The sequence below is a fragment of the Blastomyces gilchristii genome, assembly GCF_000003855.2.
Source record: "Blastomyces gilchristii SLH14081 genomic scaffold supercont1.1, whole genome shotgun sequence".
NCBI classification, from domain to species: Eukaryota; Fungi; Ascomycota; class Eurotiomycetes; order Onygenales; family Ajellomycetaceae; genus Blastomyces; species Blastomyces gilchristii.
In genome coordinates this window covers 7,686,226-7,702,140 of record NW_003101682.1, presented here as the reverse complement: position 1 = coordinate 7,702,140, position 15,915 = coordinate 7,686,226, and the positions used below count along the sequence as shown (strand labels likewise).

Here is a 15,915-nt window from a genome sequence, read left to right as displayed (position 1 = left end):
GTAAGATTATTCTTCAAAGTGTAAGAGAACTCTTACTCTTACAGATAATACTAAATATCAGTTATTAGATAATCTTATATATCAGAGATTCTTCACTCAGTAAATCTCTCTTAGTCTTCAGATTATATAATTATTAATATATTGTATAGAAGCTTCTATATCTGCTAACACTTTTACAATCATCTCTTAATTCTTACTCAAGTGATCTCTATACATTAACATTTCAGGCCTTAAGGCATTGAGATAAGTATTTGCTTCATTCTCATTTACATCTCAGTCAGAAGTCTGCTTTCTCTTTACATTTACAGAATTCAGTGAATCATCTAATATGAGCATCTCTTTCACTTTGAAGACTTTTTATAGAATATCAGTGAGTGTCTTTGAGCTCACTGATTCTACTAGTTTTTTAACTCTCTTGACTGTGCACACTGTGTGCAATCTTTTGCATCACAATTTTGACATTTACAGTTAAAACAAGCTTGATGCTCATAATATCAAGATTTTCACTCAGAGAATCTCTTTTTCAGAGAATTCAGTGCTTTAGTGATAGTATTCAAATCAAGATTTATTGTATTCAAATGTGAGACTTATATTATACAAGTCTGATTATTCATTCTCTGCTGAGATATACTCAATTGCAGTATTTTCTATCACAGTTGACTTACTTATTTCTGTATAATGAGAATATTGTATACTTCTTTCACTATGTCTGATTGTGAGATTAAGTGTTTTTATTTCACTCATAACTTGAGTATAAGATCATGAATGAAGATCTGTAAACAGAAAGATGTTGAAAGCTCTTTATTCAACACAAGATAGTGTAAACTGAAGTGTGTAAAGTATGATGTAAGATTATTTACTTATCTACACTCAGTGAAGTGTTTATAATGCTTATCTCATATATTCACTTTCTCAAAGTTATGTAAGATTTATTTGAAAAACTCATTTCATATTTATGAGAATGAATATCACTTCAGATCTGTAAGAATCATCTTTTTATCAGTCATTTATAATAACTTCACTTTTCTGTGTAGAAACATAGCAGATCTTAAAACTTGTTAAAATTCTGTTAATGTCACGCTCCCGGCCGCGCCAAGGCCCTGTTGCAGTTTCACACGGCTCATCACTTCCATGCGGATGATTTCATCCCATTCAAACCGGTTTTTAATCACTCTATGACATCATTCAGATATATCATAGAAAGATCTGATTAATGAATATAAGAACTCTGCTTCTATACAAGGTCAGCAGATTACTCTTTCTTAGCAGTGAGACACTGCTGAGATATCACTCCAGCTATTCTCACTTATGAAATGAGAGAAGAGTATCCGCCTATTATCTATATAGAATAGCTAGATGCTGACTTCTCATTAAAGAAGTCAGTAATTCATTTTTTCTTCTACTGAAATATATATAAGAGTTACTGCATTTCTCATATAATCTTCTTAGTATACTAAGTATCATATCTGTGATATCCTTGCAATAATCCTGTAGTCTATGAGCTTGTTATTCAAGCAAAAGAGTCAAGCTCATTTATACAGCTTCTTAAACAACTATCTCTATATAATGCTGCTGACTAGTCACTGCTTCAGTTTTACTATATTACAATTCAAATTACTTAATCTGATTATAAGTTTGAATTAGTCAAGATCTATTAACAGATTAATATAATCTCACACACTCATGCTGAGACTGACTCAATTTCATTCTCTGAAGAAAACTCTATATCATTCTCTAGAGTGTGTACATCTCTATTCTGACAGAAATCTGAGATTTCTGAACCTGCTGCACACTTTGACATGAGTTCTTCAACTGCTCTGTCACTGTCACAGCTTCTACACATCTATATCTATTATGAAGATAGAGAGATTAAGATTGAAGATTCTCTGAGATATAAGAGAAACATATTATCTGAATTTCACAGCTTTATCTGTATTCTTGAACAGAAATTTCACCTTAATCTGAGTCAGTTTAATACTTATGAGATATAAGTAATATACACTGTCAACCTTCTTGAAGACATCTCTATGAGTACTTGAGTTATCAAGAAGAGAAAGCTTGAGCATATTAATACTGTCATAACTTAAGAAGAATTCAAAGACTTTCTACTGAATTAAATTGAAGATTACTGTAACTGCAGCTTCACAGTAATACAGCAGTTCAACTTATTATATTAATAAGATAATGAGAATTCTTCTGATTTCAATACAAGATTTGAAGAATATTGAGAGAAATTGACTGATGATTTAAATCAATTAAAAATACAGCTTTATCTCATGAAGCTGACTTATAAAATGTAGATAATAATATCACAGTATTAGAGTTTATCAATTAATCACACTGAGCTTACCAATCTGACTTCTCAGATCTATTTGAATAATCACTTCTCTGAGAAAAAGATTACTAAGATCTCTTCTAAGTAATTAATCACAGAATCTAAACAGCACTGTGACAGCATTAGTACAGAGAAAGTAAAGAAGAATTTCAAGTATTCTGATTCTTCACTCACTGTAAAGAAATATTATAAAAGATTTAATAAAGATCTCTATTTTAACTACAGAGCTGATAATCACTATACTAGTAATTATAAAAAGCTGAAGAAGAGAAGAAACTAAGAAGATATCTTCTCAAAGTTAACTCTTCTTCTGATAAATATATCTGTGAAAGATAAAGAAGAGAAAGAAATAAAGAATTAATAATTCTTATATCTCTGAGTTTATATTATAATCACAATGTATACTCTGAATAAGAAGATATTAGTGAGATAACTACTCAACTTCAGAGTAAATATTAACTTCATATTCTATTTCTTTTCTTTGATGAAGAGTTGAAAGAAGATAGATCTGTTAGATTATATAAAATTTATCAATGAAATGAAGTATCATTATTTTAATATAATCTAAGTGAAGTATGTGATTACAGACTTAGAAGAAATCTTTAAGAAGAGCAGTTTACTTCTTCATATTATTAATATCATAGATGAGAATGTCATTCTAGATCTTCTGTAATTAAGAGAAAACAATTCTCTTATTAACTGAGTCACTTAGATATGACAGTACTATCTCACTGATGAAGAGACAGTGATAGAGAAATCTGAAGAGTTTTATCAGAAGAATCTTGAGAAAAAGATAGAGTTAATATACTATGTAGCAGATGACTGAGACTTGAGAATAGATAAAGAAGTCATTACTTCTACTACAAGACTAGCAGCAGTATCTGTCATTGAAGATGAATGTATATAATATCTCTTTATAAATTATAAGAATGTCTTTTCAGAAAGAGAAGTAGTGAAGTTTTCTGATATTAAGATATAATATAAGATTCATCTTAAAGACAGTGTAATAATACTGTACAAGTCTCTTTATAGCTTATCTGTAAAGAAAATGAATGTTCTGTATAAATATCTTAAGAAAGTGCAATCAAAGAACTGAATATACTTATTAAAGAGTTCAGCAGAGACATCTATACTCTTTATATCTAAGAAGAATAATAGACTATGTCTATGCATAGACTACAGAGATCTTAATAAAGTGATGATTAAGAATCACTATTTATTATCATTAATTAATGAGATGATTGATTGATTATCTGCAGCAAAGATGTTCTCAAAGATTGATATATGAGATGTTTATTATAAAATCAGAGTGAATAAAGACAATATTTGAAAAACAGCTTTTTATATTAAGTACAGCAATTTTAAATATCTTGTTTTATCTTTTAATCTTTATAATACTTCAGTCATCTTTCAGATCTATATAAATGAGATGCTGTGAGGCCTTGTTAATATCTTCTGTATAGTATACTTAAACAACATTCTAATCTTCTTAAAACAGAGAAAGAACATGATACTCATATTCAGAAGTATTAAGTCACTTGAGATAGTATCAACTCTATATAAACACTGAAAAATGCTTGTTCTACATGCAGAAGATTGATTTCTTAGATTATATTATTGAGATGAACAGCATTTCAATGAACAGAAGTCAGATCTCTGTCATTGAGAACTGATCAGTGCTGTGAATATATTACAAGATGCAGATATTTCTAGAATTTATGAATTTTTACAGATAATTCATCTATACATATTTATAGATTACTGTCCCTCTTACAGATCTGTTAAAGAGAAGTGTGAAAGACAGAAAAATAAGACTGTTTCTTCTCACTCAAGACACTGTACAGATATTTGTAGAATTGAAACAAGCTTTTACAGATATTATAATACTGAATCACTTTAATCTTAACTTACTCAGTCAGTGTGAGACTGATACATTCAGAAATGAGATCTATGAAATCTTTTCACAGTTGATATTGAAGATCTTTCAATATTGAAAGAATCAGAGAATAATTATCTCTGAGAATACAGATAATGAAATATCTGTGAGAGAAGACTTTTTTATAAAGTCTATAAGATACTGTGAATAAAGATCAGTAATCTTCTTCTCTAAGAAGTTATCACTCATGTAGAGAAGATATAATATTCATAATTAAGAGATATTAGTAATTGTTGAATTCTTTAAAATCTGGTAATATTATCTTCAGAGTAGTAAGTACTCAGTGTAAGTTCTCACTGATTATATAAATCTGTGTTACTTCTTGATAATAAAGAGCTTGATAGAATATCAAGCCAGATAAACAGAGCTGCTTTCAGTGTATGATTTCTATATCTGATACTATTCAGATCAGCTTAACTCTGCTGACACATTATCTAGACAGTCTGTTTATAATATTATTAATACAGAGAAGAATTCTATAAAAGAATCTCTATCATCACTGTAGAAGAAGCTGACTGCAGAGAATTGAGATTCTCTGAAGCTCAGAAACAGCACTGATAAGACAGCTGTATAACTCAGTATAGAAGATGAAAGAAAACCTGAATTTCTACAGAGAACTGACACTGAAGATTATAAGTTTCTTATATTATATCTTACTATTATTGAATTGATAAAGAATGAAACAGTCTATAATCTTTCAATCTGACTACTTTTGAAATTTATTGATAAATTATAGAAGAGAAATATCTCTACTACAGCTTGAATTCAGAAGTTGAAGAAGAAAGAATTCAGTTTGAACTTGAAAGAGACAGACTCTGAGAAGAGTAGTATCACTAAGAAATCAAGTCACTGATAACTAGAAGAATATAAACTTCTACTGCTGAATGATTCAGTCTTCATCTCTTGTAGTAGAGTAGTGTGTCAGAAGTTATTGAGAATTCATTATAATAATTCTCATACAGAGTACTTCAGATTAGAGAAGACTGAGAAGCTTCTAAAATATAAATATATTTAAGACAAGCTTTGAGCAGATATCAAAGAGTATGTTAAGACTTATAATATCTGTCAAAGAATAAAGATCTCACAGTATAAGTAATACAGTAAGTTAATATCATTGTCTGTTTTAAAGAGCTTATAACAGAATCTATCAATGAATTTCATAGTTGATCTGCTGAAGTCAATAAGAGTTAAAGAATATGACTCAATTTTGATCATTATTGATCACTTTATAAAGATGACTAAATATATTTCTATTTATAAAAAGATTAAAGCCTCTGAATTAACTAATCTGTTTTTACATATTATTATTTATAATCACAGTGCTCTGAAATTATTAATAACAGATCAAGAATCTCACTTCATCAGTAAGTACTGATCAGTCTTTTATTATCATCTTATAATAAGATATCTTCTCAGTACTGCATTTCATTTACAGACAGATAATCAGACTGAATATCAGAATCAGACATTAGAACAGCATCTTCAAGTATTCTATTTATATTATCAGAATGATTAGTCTAAACATCTTCTGACTGCTGAATTCATATATAATAATATAAAGAATGTAATCTTAAGAGTATCTTCTTTCTATACTTATTGTGAATATAATTCTTCATTATTCAGTGACATCGCGGACAATATTTTCAAGAGAAGAATAAACAGTCAGAATAATAAATAGATACAGAGAATAGAGTATCTCTCAGTATCAGAAGTAAAAGTAAGATTGAAACTTTTAAATAAAATTTATGAAAAGACAGTGAAAAGTATTTACTGTATTTAGAAGTAATAAATGAAATACTATAATTAAAAACATCTTTTAATAAAGTTCTTGATAGAGAATTAAGTGCTACTTTTAGCAAAGAATATTAAGATAATAAGACTGTGTAAGAAGCTCAATAAGCAGTGACTAGAATCTTTCTCAGTAACAAGAGTAATGAATAAGTAGATATATAAGTTGAAATTACTCTCAGAATTGAAATCAATTCATTCTATTTTTCACATTTTCTATTTAAAGTTCTATCAGTAATACTCTGAAGTGAAATCATCTCAGCTGAATAGTATTGAGATTGAGAGTGATATTAAATATCTTATAAAAAAAATATTGAATAAGTGAATATATTACAGTAAGCTCTAATATCTTGTTAAATAAGAAGATTATTCATTATCAGAGAATTCATGAAAACTGCTTGAGCATTTGAAAAATGCTGAGAAAGAGATTACAAGCTGTAAGATAGCTAGTAGAGACTGTCTCATTATACATTAGAGATATTGAATAAGAAATATTACTTAAGACTTCTCATTTTTCTCAAAGAGTTTTTTAGAGATAATCTCATAATAATGAATCAGTGTCTTATGAACTCTGTAGCACTCTTCTTCTATTTTCTCTCAAAGGATTTTTAGAAGTTTAATGAGACTACACAAGTGTAAAATTTCTGAAGTGATTAATAGGAAAAGAAAGAAATATTTAAAATTAATAAAGATTAATATTATTAATCTACAGACTGCTGCTATTCTAATGAGGCTGCAGTCTGCTGAAAAAGTAAAAAGAGGAAACTTCAGAGTCTACTCATTAATAATTATACTCTTATCAAACTTATTTTTCACTGTTAAAGTCTTCAACACTGATATCTTTATCTGTTAAGAAGTTAGTACTGTGACACTGCAGAGAAGCATGCTGTAGAAGAGTATAAGAGATACTGAAAGTATTAATTTATTAACTTATAAAATATCTCAGTTATCTGCTTTAACTGAAGTGAGATTCTCTTCAATTAGTAATTAATCTCTGTAGTACTTTTAACAGCAGCACTAGCTAACTTCTTCTTAGAGCTAGTTATTCTGAGATGTTTTTTCATCTCAGAGATTCATGCTTTTATCTTCTTTTATAGATAAGTAAGAGAGATCTCTTTAGTCTTGATAGAATTCACTAATACTTAAAGCTCTGAGACTCTCACTCTGTACTGCTTGAGTATCTGAGCTTCTTATCAGAGTTAATACAATGTCTTTCTGTGAGATAATACTTACAGAGAGACAGAAGTCATTGTTATAGATGTAATAAAAATAACAGAAGTAAGAGAAGAGATAAGTGTATAAGATTCTTCTCTTCTTCAGCTGCTTAGTGCAGTATAGATATATAATAATATCAGTCAGAGACTGTACTAAAGTCTTTTCACAGAGAGAAGACAAAGAAACTGTGAGACTCTGCAAACTCAACTCAGCAGTATTTCAAGCAGAGCTTAGATATATCACAGAAGAGAAACTACAGATTAGACTTCTCAGAGCTGCTATTTCTGAAATCAAGCTCTTCTCAAGATTCTCTCTGAATGATCACACAGGGTCATACATCACTGTGTTGACTGAGAAAGAGAATAATGTTATAACAGTAGTGAAGAGAGTAGAAAAAGAACTGAACACAGATGAACTGATCAGCAGAAGAGATAACACCTCACTGCAAGGCATGGCTACTATCACTGCAGCTGTAAGAGATATAGAAGAAGAAGATGTGATAATAAGAGCAGTGCTTCTGCAGCTCATTGACACTGCTGTCTTCATCTTCAATCTGGCTTTCTTGACAGTCATGGAGGCCGCAGCTGCATTATGAAGACATTTAATCACTAGAAAATATCAGAATAAGTCCTTTATTATCTTTCAAGAATGATACTCTCATGCACTCACTGTTATAATTGAGAGAAGAGAGAAGAAAAATATATCATAGAAGAGAGAAGATCTTTTCAAAAAATTCTATCACTACTGTTAACTTTATCTCTAAAATACATCACTTTTGCAGAGAATTTTATATATAGAACAGAATATAATGAGAGATCTGTAAGTTACTTATTAACTACATTTTTCACATTTTAAATCAATATATAAGAAACTCACTCATTACATATTTAATTTAAACAGAGATGAGAAAGAAAGATCTATACAGTTAGCAGAAGAACTCATCTATTTCTTTATATTATATACAGTATATATACTGTCAATTAATTGATTACTATTACTATACAACAAAGATAACTTCTAATCTGATAATTTTGAGAGTATCAGAACTATACTCTTAAAGAGAAGAATATTATCATACTTTCAGCTGTGTTAGAACTCTGTTACAGTTTCACATAGCTTATCACTTTCATATGAATAATTTCATTCTGTTTGCACTGGTTTTCAATCACTCTATGACATTATTTAAATATATTATAGAAAGATCTGATTGATGAATATAAGAACTCTACTTCTATACAAGATCAGCAGATTACACTTTCTTGACAGTGAGGCATCACTGAGATATCACTTCATCTATTCTCACTCATGAAATGAAAGAAGAGTATTCACTCATTATCTATATACAATAGCTAGATACTGACTTCTCATTAAAGAAGTCAGTGATTTGTTTTTTCTTCTACTGAAATATATATAAGAGTTACTGCATTTCTCATATAATCTTCTTAGTATACTAAGTATTATATCTGTGATATTCTCACAATAACTCTGTAGTCTACAAGCTCACTATTCAAGCAAGATAGTTAAGCTCATTTATACAGCTTCTCAAACAACTACTTCTACATGATATCACTGACTAGTCATCACTTCGGTTCCGTCATGTTACAGTTAACTGTTTGTCTATGAGTTTATATTCAATCTGATAATATAATTGCATCTAGACTGACCGTGTGACCGTGTCTGAGACCAGGACCAGAATTTTTGATAGTCTTATTACTAATTCAACTGATCTCATTACATGGTTTTAACATTAGATAGTAGTCTCATACTGTCTCAGTGAAACTTACTGTCTACTCTTGTCACATTTTTCAAATGAGATCATGATTTTCACTTCTCAATTTAAATTATTTTTATTGCTTTAAATGACTTTAAATCTCATTTGAGTATTATCAAAAAGTGTTACTTTTTAAAAAATTAAAAATAGTCTAAAGAAAACCTTAAAATGTCTAAAAATAGTAACTTTATGTCAAGAATGAATCTAAATGAGATCAAATGAAACCACTTTCTCATTTTTTTCAAGTCATGGTTTCATTTTGAGATTTGATATATAGTCACTTTGCACGTTTTTTTAATGACTAGTTCCAGTGAAATTCACATCAAGAAATGTATGAGATCAAATCAAATGAAATCAAATATGAAATTAATGATTCTGACGGTCAGTCTAATTGTATCTGACTTAGTTAGCTGATTGCAGCATTATTGTTTCAGTTATTATTGAAGTCTAATAACTCTGACAGATCTTCTGACTTGATATATTTCATGCTTAAATTCTCATTATATGCAGTGATCTCAGATAATGTGTACACTTTTAAAGAGATTGTGAACAATTATAATAAGATCTTCAGATTTGATATAATTATCTATCTGTATAAACATTCAATTTCCTGCTGCAGATCTATGACCTGATTTTTCCTATTCTTATTAATGATAGCAATTATGTCAGTGAAGCTCTTTATAGTGAATACTTAATTTATAATGAATATTAATTGTTGCTTCACTTCTGTCTTAGCCTGTCACTGTGTATACAAGGCCTTAATCTTATTTAGAATTCTTGTATATATATGAAGTTTCACTTCTGATTCAGTGATCTCAGCTGCTTTTCTTACTACTTTGAGTAAATTCTCTGAGAGGTTCTGCATATCTTTCAGTTCAGATAGTAGAGAAGAGTGTTCATATTAACTAGAAAAGATATTCATTTCAGTGATTTCTCATTGATTATATAATGTCTATTATTATATTATTATATCATTATATTGTTATATAATTTCTGATTTCTGTTTTCTATTATTATTATATGACTTCAGTAATGATTATCTCTCTTTTATTCTTCTGAGTAGAGAGTGATCTTCTTTGAATCTAGTTCATCACTTACATTCTCTTTCTCACATCTCATTCATTCACATACATGATATTCATCTGAGTGTGAAGTTTTTCCTCAATAAGCAGAGTAGTATCATTCAGATGCTCTTTCATTTACTGCTTCTTTATACACTATTTTTTAATGTGTTTTAGAATCACACTGACATGATAACTACAAATTGCTTTGTAGACAGAATTATCACACTCTGAAGAAGCCTGCACTTCTCATCAGTTTTTAGAAATGCTATCACATGTGATTCAAAGATTGCTTGAGTCAGTGTATGATCACAGGTGTACGCTGACTTCTTATATATGTTATACTAAATTAATTAGTGGCCGCTATAACTCCTTCACATTTGTAAGCATATTTAGAAGTGTAAGCATGTTCGGAAGCAGCCGCGTTATTATCCGGCGGTCGTACGTTCTCCCGAACCACATTACATCAATATGTAGATATTGTCAGAAACACTCTCTCTCTATTATCTCTGTAAAAAAACTTGACAGATAAATAAAGATATACACAGATTATAAAAATAAGAGCTGTTATAGAAAAAGAGAAGAGAAAATAAGATTCTGCAGACAGATCTGAGATATTTATACTACTTTAAAAAGATCTATTTACACTCTAAGTAATTCTGTGAAATAGTTAGATTACTCTAGTAAATAAAGAGTAATTATAAATCACAGATCTGAATCTTTCTAAGTGATTATAAAGAGTAATTACAGACTATGTATATCTTGATTCTATAATTTTACAGAGTTAATGAAAGAATGAAAAATTTCTTACAACTCTATATTATCAAAGAATAATTATTTATAAGAATAAATAAAAGATTAACTTATAAGTACTTCTCTTTAATAATAATTATCTTATAAGAAGCGATTTAACATGCAGAATGAATCTGTGTAACAGTTATATCAGAATCTTCTAAAAGAATAATTGAGACTTAAGTAAAATTCTCTGAATTGAAAGCTGTAAAATAAATCTGTGTGACAAGTATATAAGAATCTTATGAAATAATAATTGAGAGTTAACTTCAACTCTTCTGATTAAAAGATATAAGATAAATATATATAGTAGTCAGAGAAAGATCTGCAGATTATAAAGAATTTTATGAAATAAGAAACTGAGTAATAGACTCTTTTCTCTTAATAGTAATAAGAGACTTTTCCTCACTGAGATTTTTTATAGATATGAAGAGTTATTAATGAGTATTACTACAGTACTGAGTCTGATTCTATAAAATTACTCAGTAAAAGACTTCACAGATATAGCTTTAGAGAGAAAAGAGTATATAAGAAATTTTACTTCTTACAGATATTTTATCTTTATTACTATCTCTTATGTAATTAATAGAGTTAGCAGCTCTTGACTATATATAACTATATAGACTAAAGTTCATGACTACTATTTATAACTCAGCTTGAATACTATTATACATTCAATCTCTATATTTATCTTTCTACTATGAATACTTCTAGTAGCTATTAGTACATATTATACTAAGCTGTGAATCACTGAATAATCACCTACAAGTACTTATTCTTACACATTATTCGCAATAAACAATGCGTTTTTTTGCAAAGAATATAAATTTATCAACTGATAGATTTAGAGAAAATGAAATATTTTAATACAAAGTAAGAGTTTTTCTGAAAAAGATGAACTACTCTTGTTGAAATATTAATATAATATTTTGAAAAGAAAAACATACTCTTCAGATTATAATCTGTAGTATAGTGGAAAATTATATTAATAAAAATATTTATAAAAAGCTTAATATAGTGATTGATCACATAATTTAGAGAGATTGTCACAGGTAATAGCTGCAGTAGTCAATAAATTCATTTAATAAAATTGAAACAGTTAGTTGAATAACTGATATTAATTTTCTTTATTTTCTTTACAGATGTTCTCTACTGTATTTATATTTTTTATACTTTTCTCTACGTTTATTACAATCAATACATTCATTACAATCTATACATTTATTAATATACTATATTTATTATAGAAAAACTAACTTTTTCATGCAAAAAACATTATAATGTGATATTACATACATCTTATTAAAAATATTTAAATGCTCTAATTTATATCTTCAGCTCAAATCAATTTTCAAATCTTCATTCTTTTTTTCATTCTGCTCTTTTTATACATTCTCTACAGTATTTACATTTCTTATACTTTTCTCTACATTCATCTTTGATCTCTATGTTCATAGCATGCACTACTAAATTCTCTGTAACATAATCTCATATGATGTCATATGCATCTCTTTGAATTTAAAGATTGAGCCGCTGGCTCTGCAGCCTGTATGATTCTGATTAATCTGATAATAGTCATAGAGATGATACTGGTTGAAAGAGAGTGATAGAGGCAGTAGAGAGAGTAAAGAGTGAAAGAGATGAAAGGGGTAGAAGAGGTAGAAGGGGTAGATGAAGTGAAAGGGGTGAAAGGAGTGAAAAGAGTGGTAGAAGTGGTAGAAGTGATACAGGGTGGAAGAGAGTGATAGAGAGAGAGAGTGATAGAGGCGGTAGAGATGATGGTGATGATAGAGAGATTAGAGAGTAGAGGGTAAAAGGGGTGGTAAGAAGAGTAGAGGTAGAGAGAGTTGCGGGGCGGTAGAGGCAGTTGTGGTGGTAAGAGGGTAGAATTCATTTATTAATATAAAATAAGAAGAAAAATAAGTGTATAATATCTTCTATCTAATAAAACTCAAAGTGTTTAGCTATATTATAATATAAATAAATAGAACTTCTGTCAACATCAGCTTCTCTAACAGAGAGAAATATCATCTACAGTGTAAGCAGATTTTAATCTTGAAACTCTCTCTTTATTCTCTTTTACTCTCTTTCTTTCACAGTGATATTATACACAAACTCGAGTAGATGATGACGGAGAAATGTGATGATGATGAACAGAAAAGCTGACAGTAATGAGCTAACAGCTTAATCGTTACACTAATGGTAACTAACTATCGCGCTAATTGTGCCTTGCTGCCAGATGAGGGGATAGAGTGCTTTTCAAAGTTCATTGAGTGGATGAGAGACACAGCTTATGCACTGCTTTCAGTCTAAATTTTTATCCATTTGAACTCTCTCCAAGTGACAGGCAATCTTATACTCTATTCTCAAGAAGGATCTTTTCCTCTCTTTCTCACAACGGCCAAGAAGCCTATCCGCTCTTCCACTAACTAGCGAATGAGACTCAGTATACACACAGGCCGAAACAGCGCAACAAGACAGAGCAGATGCTCCTTCCTATCCGCCATCTAGACGGATATTTACTTCTTCTTCGATATTCTGTCAAGGGCAACGATGAAGCCTGCTGTAGCCCACGGCGTGGGAAAGACGCTCCTGCTGAGCGTGTCAAAGCCCCTTCTATTTATTTCTTCCTCTCTGCGAGTACTTATTGGACACGCGCAGATATACACACTGTTTGCCTGGGTATTATGCCTTCAGGTTTTCATATATGCGTCTACTACTATATCTTTCATCTTACTGAACCGCAGCTCTTTACGAGTCGGGCAGCAGCTCTTAAGGTACTGCTGTTAGTACCCCTGGACTTATTTGAGTATTCATTGCGCAATTTCTTCGAGACTATTCTCGCTGCCCACCCCTCTACCCTGTAACTATATCAGACTACCCTATAATAGTATACAAAGAAAGCCCAGAACAAGGAAGAAATATCGTGATTCACGATGGCTTTCCTCAATCTCGTTCCTCTCCCCAAGGGCAGCATATATCTTGCGCTCCTCCTATGTACCGCGATCGCCTCCAATGTTCCCCGCGCTCGAGCAGGACAGAATCCCGTCCTTATTATTGACACATTTACACATGGAGGACGGAATGACCTAGATGCCTGGCATGGTAGTGGTGAAAATATGCCCATGGTATGGGCCGACGGCTATGTCGAACTTTCTCCCACCAATGCCGACCAGAACTTCCATACCCAACTCACGAGTACCTGTTTCGACCTTACCCCGTTCAAAGACATGTATCTGCACATAGTCTGTGAAGGGGCAAGTCATTTTACCATCTCCATAACGCAAACCAACTCCCAATGCGACGCTTTCAAGAACCCTTATCCGGAAACATGGGATGATATAGAAGCCCGCAGATATCAGCAGGGTAATGATATCTATATTCCAATCTCACATTTTAATATCGACTATACCCGTGCTTTGTCCGTATCGTTTAAAGGGTTCTATCTCCCGGAGAAATTGAAGGTCTCGAAAGTGGAAATCACCGCGACGCGGCCTAGAACATTCCCTGCCCCTGAAAAGCTGCCAACCGGGACGCTTTGGCTGCGATGTAAACGCCCTAACTCATTCGCATTTGGTATTGACGATGGCTCTCCGGCTTTGGGACGGCAGATGCTGGACATTTTGACTTCGGAGGGAATCAATGCGACGTTCTTCACTGTGGGGAATGGATTGGCGGTACTAAACTCTGGGTGGACCGATCTATACAGGGACATGGCGGCCAGGGGTCATCAAGTTGCGCTCCATACATGGTCGCATCCTCCGTATGTTATATTTCTTTTTGTGGTGAGAGTCAGTTGTCATTGGCGATTCATTGCTCACAAATGTCTAGGATGGAGGAGCTTAAAACTGATGCGGAGATCGATGATGAGATTGTTAAGAATCTCCAAATAATGAGGGAAAAGTTGGGAATTGACTGTAAGTTTTACTGGTCGTTTAGCTGTTTGCCTATCCACTTTGACAAATTGAACTAATGTTTATAAGCTCGATACTTTCGTCCTCCGTATGGGATCCTTGGAGCACGAACCCGCCAGCGACTCGCCTGGTTCATAAAAGACCCTCAAATTATCAACTGGAGTGTTGACATCGAAGATTGGCTGTGGGCCGGTTCACCCACTCCTGAAAAACAAGTTAAGGCATTCCAGCGTGACGTGGATAAGGGTGGGGACCTGGTGGTCATGCATTTCATTAGCGAGGATACGGTGAAGTACACGAGAGATGTGATCGACATTGCGAGGAAAACTGGGAAGAGGATTATGAGAGTTGACCAGTGTATGGAGGATCCAGAGGCGCCCCCGCTTGATTAAGAGGTCCTGCTACACTTGTGGTTGGTAGTATTGAAAAGATGGACTGACTTCAGTTGATATTGCTCTCGGTCCCATTGTTATTATTATTATTATTGCTCTAGATGGTTGCCCATGCTTCCGGAGTTGGGGAGATCCATCGAATGTGTTTCTTGTCTTGTTTGAAAATCAAACTTCTCCCTTATAAATTGTCTCCTTAATGAGCAGGGTTAATGTTTGATATTCTTGTGTCTTTCGGCGCGTTGGCGTTTATTCTTACCAGGGGGGATTCCCAATCGAGTTAATTGGTATTCACGTATATTCAAATTCGCAGCCGTAGCATGTTGTACTAAAATTGAAGGGACTTCCAGATGTGAAAGGGAAAGGTGAACAATCACTGAGAGTGTACATTAATGAACAGAACATATAAAATAGCTAATCTGAAGAATCAATCATGCTATTCACTATTTTAACATAATCAATCATTCAACGCCTGTTTTCACTCAATATCTACTCAAGTCTTAATTTTTCATTCATTTTTAATTACTTATAAAATGTATTAAAAAATTTATCTAAGCAGTAATTAATAATTTAAATTTATAATTATTTCTAATTATATATTATAGATAAGAAGATTATTTTTAATTTTCTATAATTGAAAGAAAATAATTTTTTTATTAACTGAATTAGTTAAATATAATAGTATTATTTTATAAATTAAAAGTCTATAAGAAA

General features: G+C 31.4%; 1 protein-coding gene across 1 annotated transcript; it reads left to right on the top strand.

Annotated features, from left to right (window-relative positions):
- The first annotated feature begins 13,151 nt into the window (after positions 1-13,151).
- Positions 13,152-15,645, top strand: BDBG_00823 (polysaccharide deacetylase). The gene is made up of 3 exons (XM_002629531.2): positions 13,152-14,661; positions 14,730-14,815; positions 14,882-15,645. The coding sequence occupies exons 1-3, from the start codon at positions 13,835-13,837 to the stop codon at positions 15,202-15,204; spliced, it is 1,236 nt and encodes a 411-aa protein (XP_002629577.1). The 5' UTR covers positions 13,152-13,834; the 3' UTR covers positions 15,205-15,645.
- The last annotated feature ends 270 nt before the right edge of the window (positions 15,646-15,915 follow it).

What these genes read in the sequence shown, in the direction of transcription:
- BDBG_00823 (XM_002629531.2), top strand. Translation starts at nt 13,835, where the DNA reads ATGGCTTTCCTCAATCTCGTTCCTCTCCCCAAGGGCAGCATATATCTT. An exon ending in CATACATGGTCGCATCCTCC is followed by an intron (nt 14,662 to 14,729) that starts GTATGTTATATT and finishes ACAAATGTCTAG; the next exon opens with GATGGAGGAGCTTAAAACTG. An exon ending in GGAAAAGTTGGGAATTGACT is followed by an intron (nt 14,816 to 14,881) that starts GTAAGTTTTACT and finishes AATGTTTATAAG; the next exon opens with CTCGATACTTTCGTCCTCCG.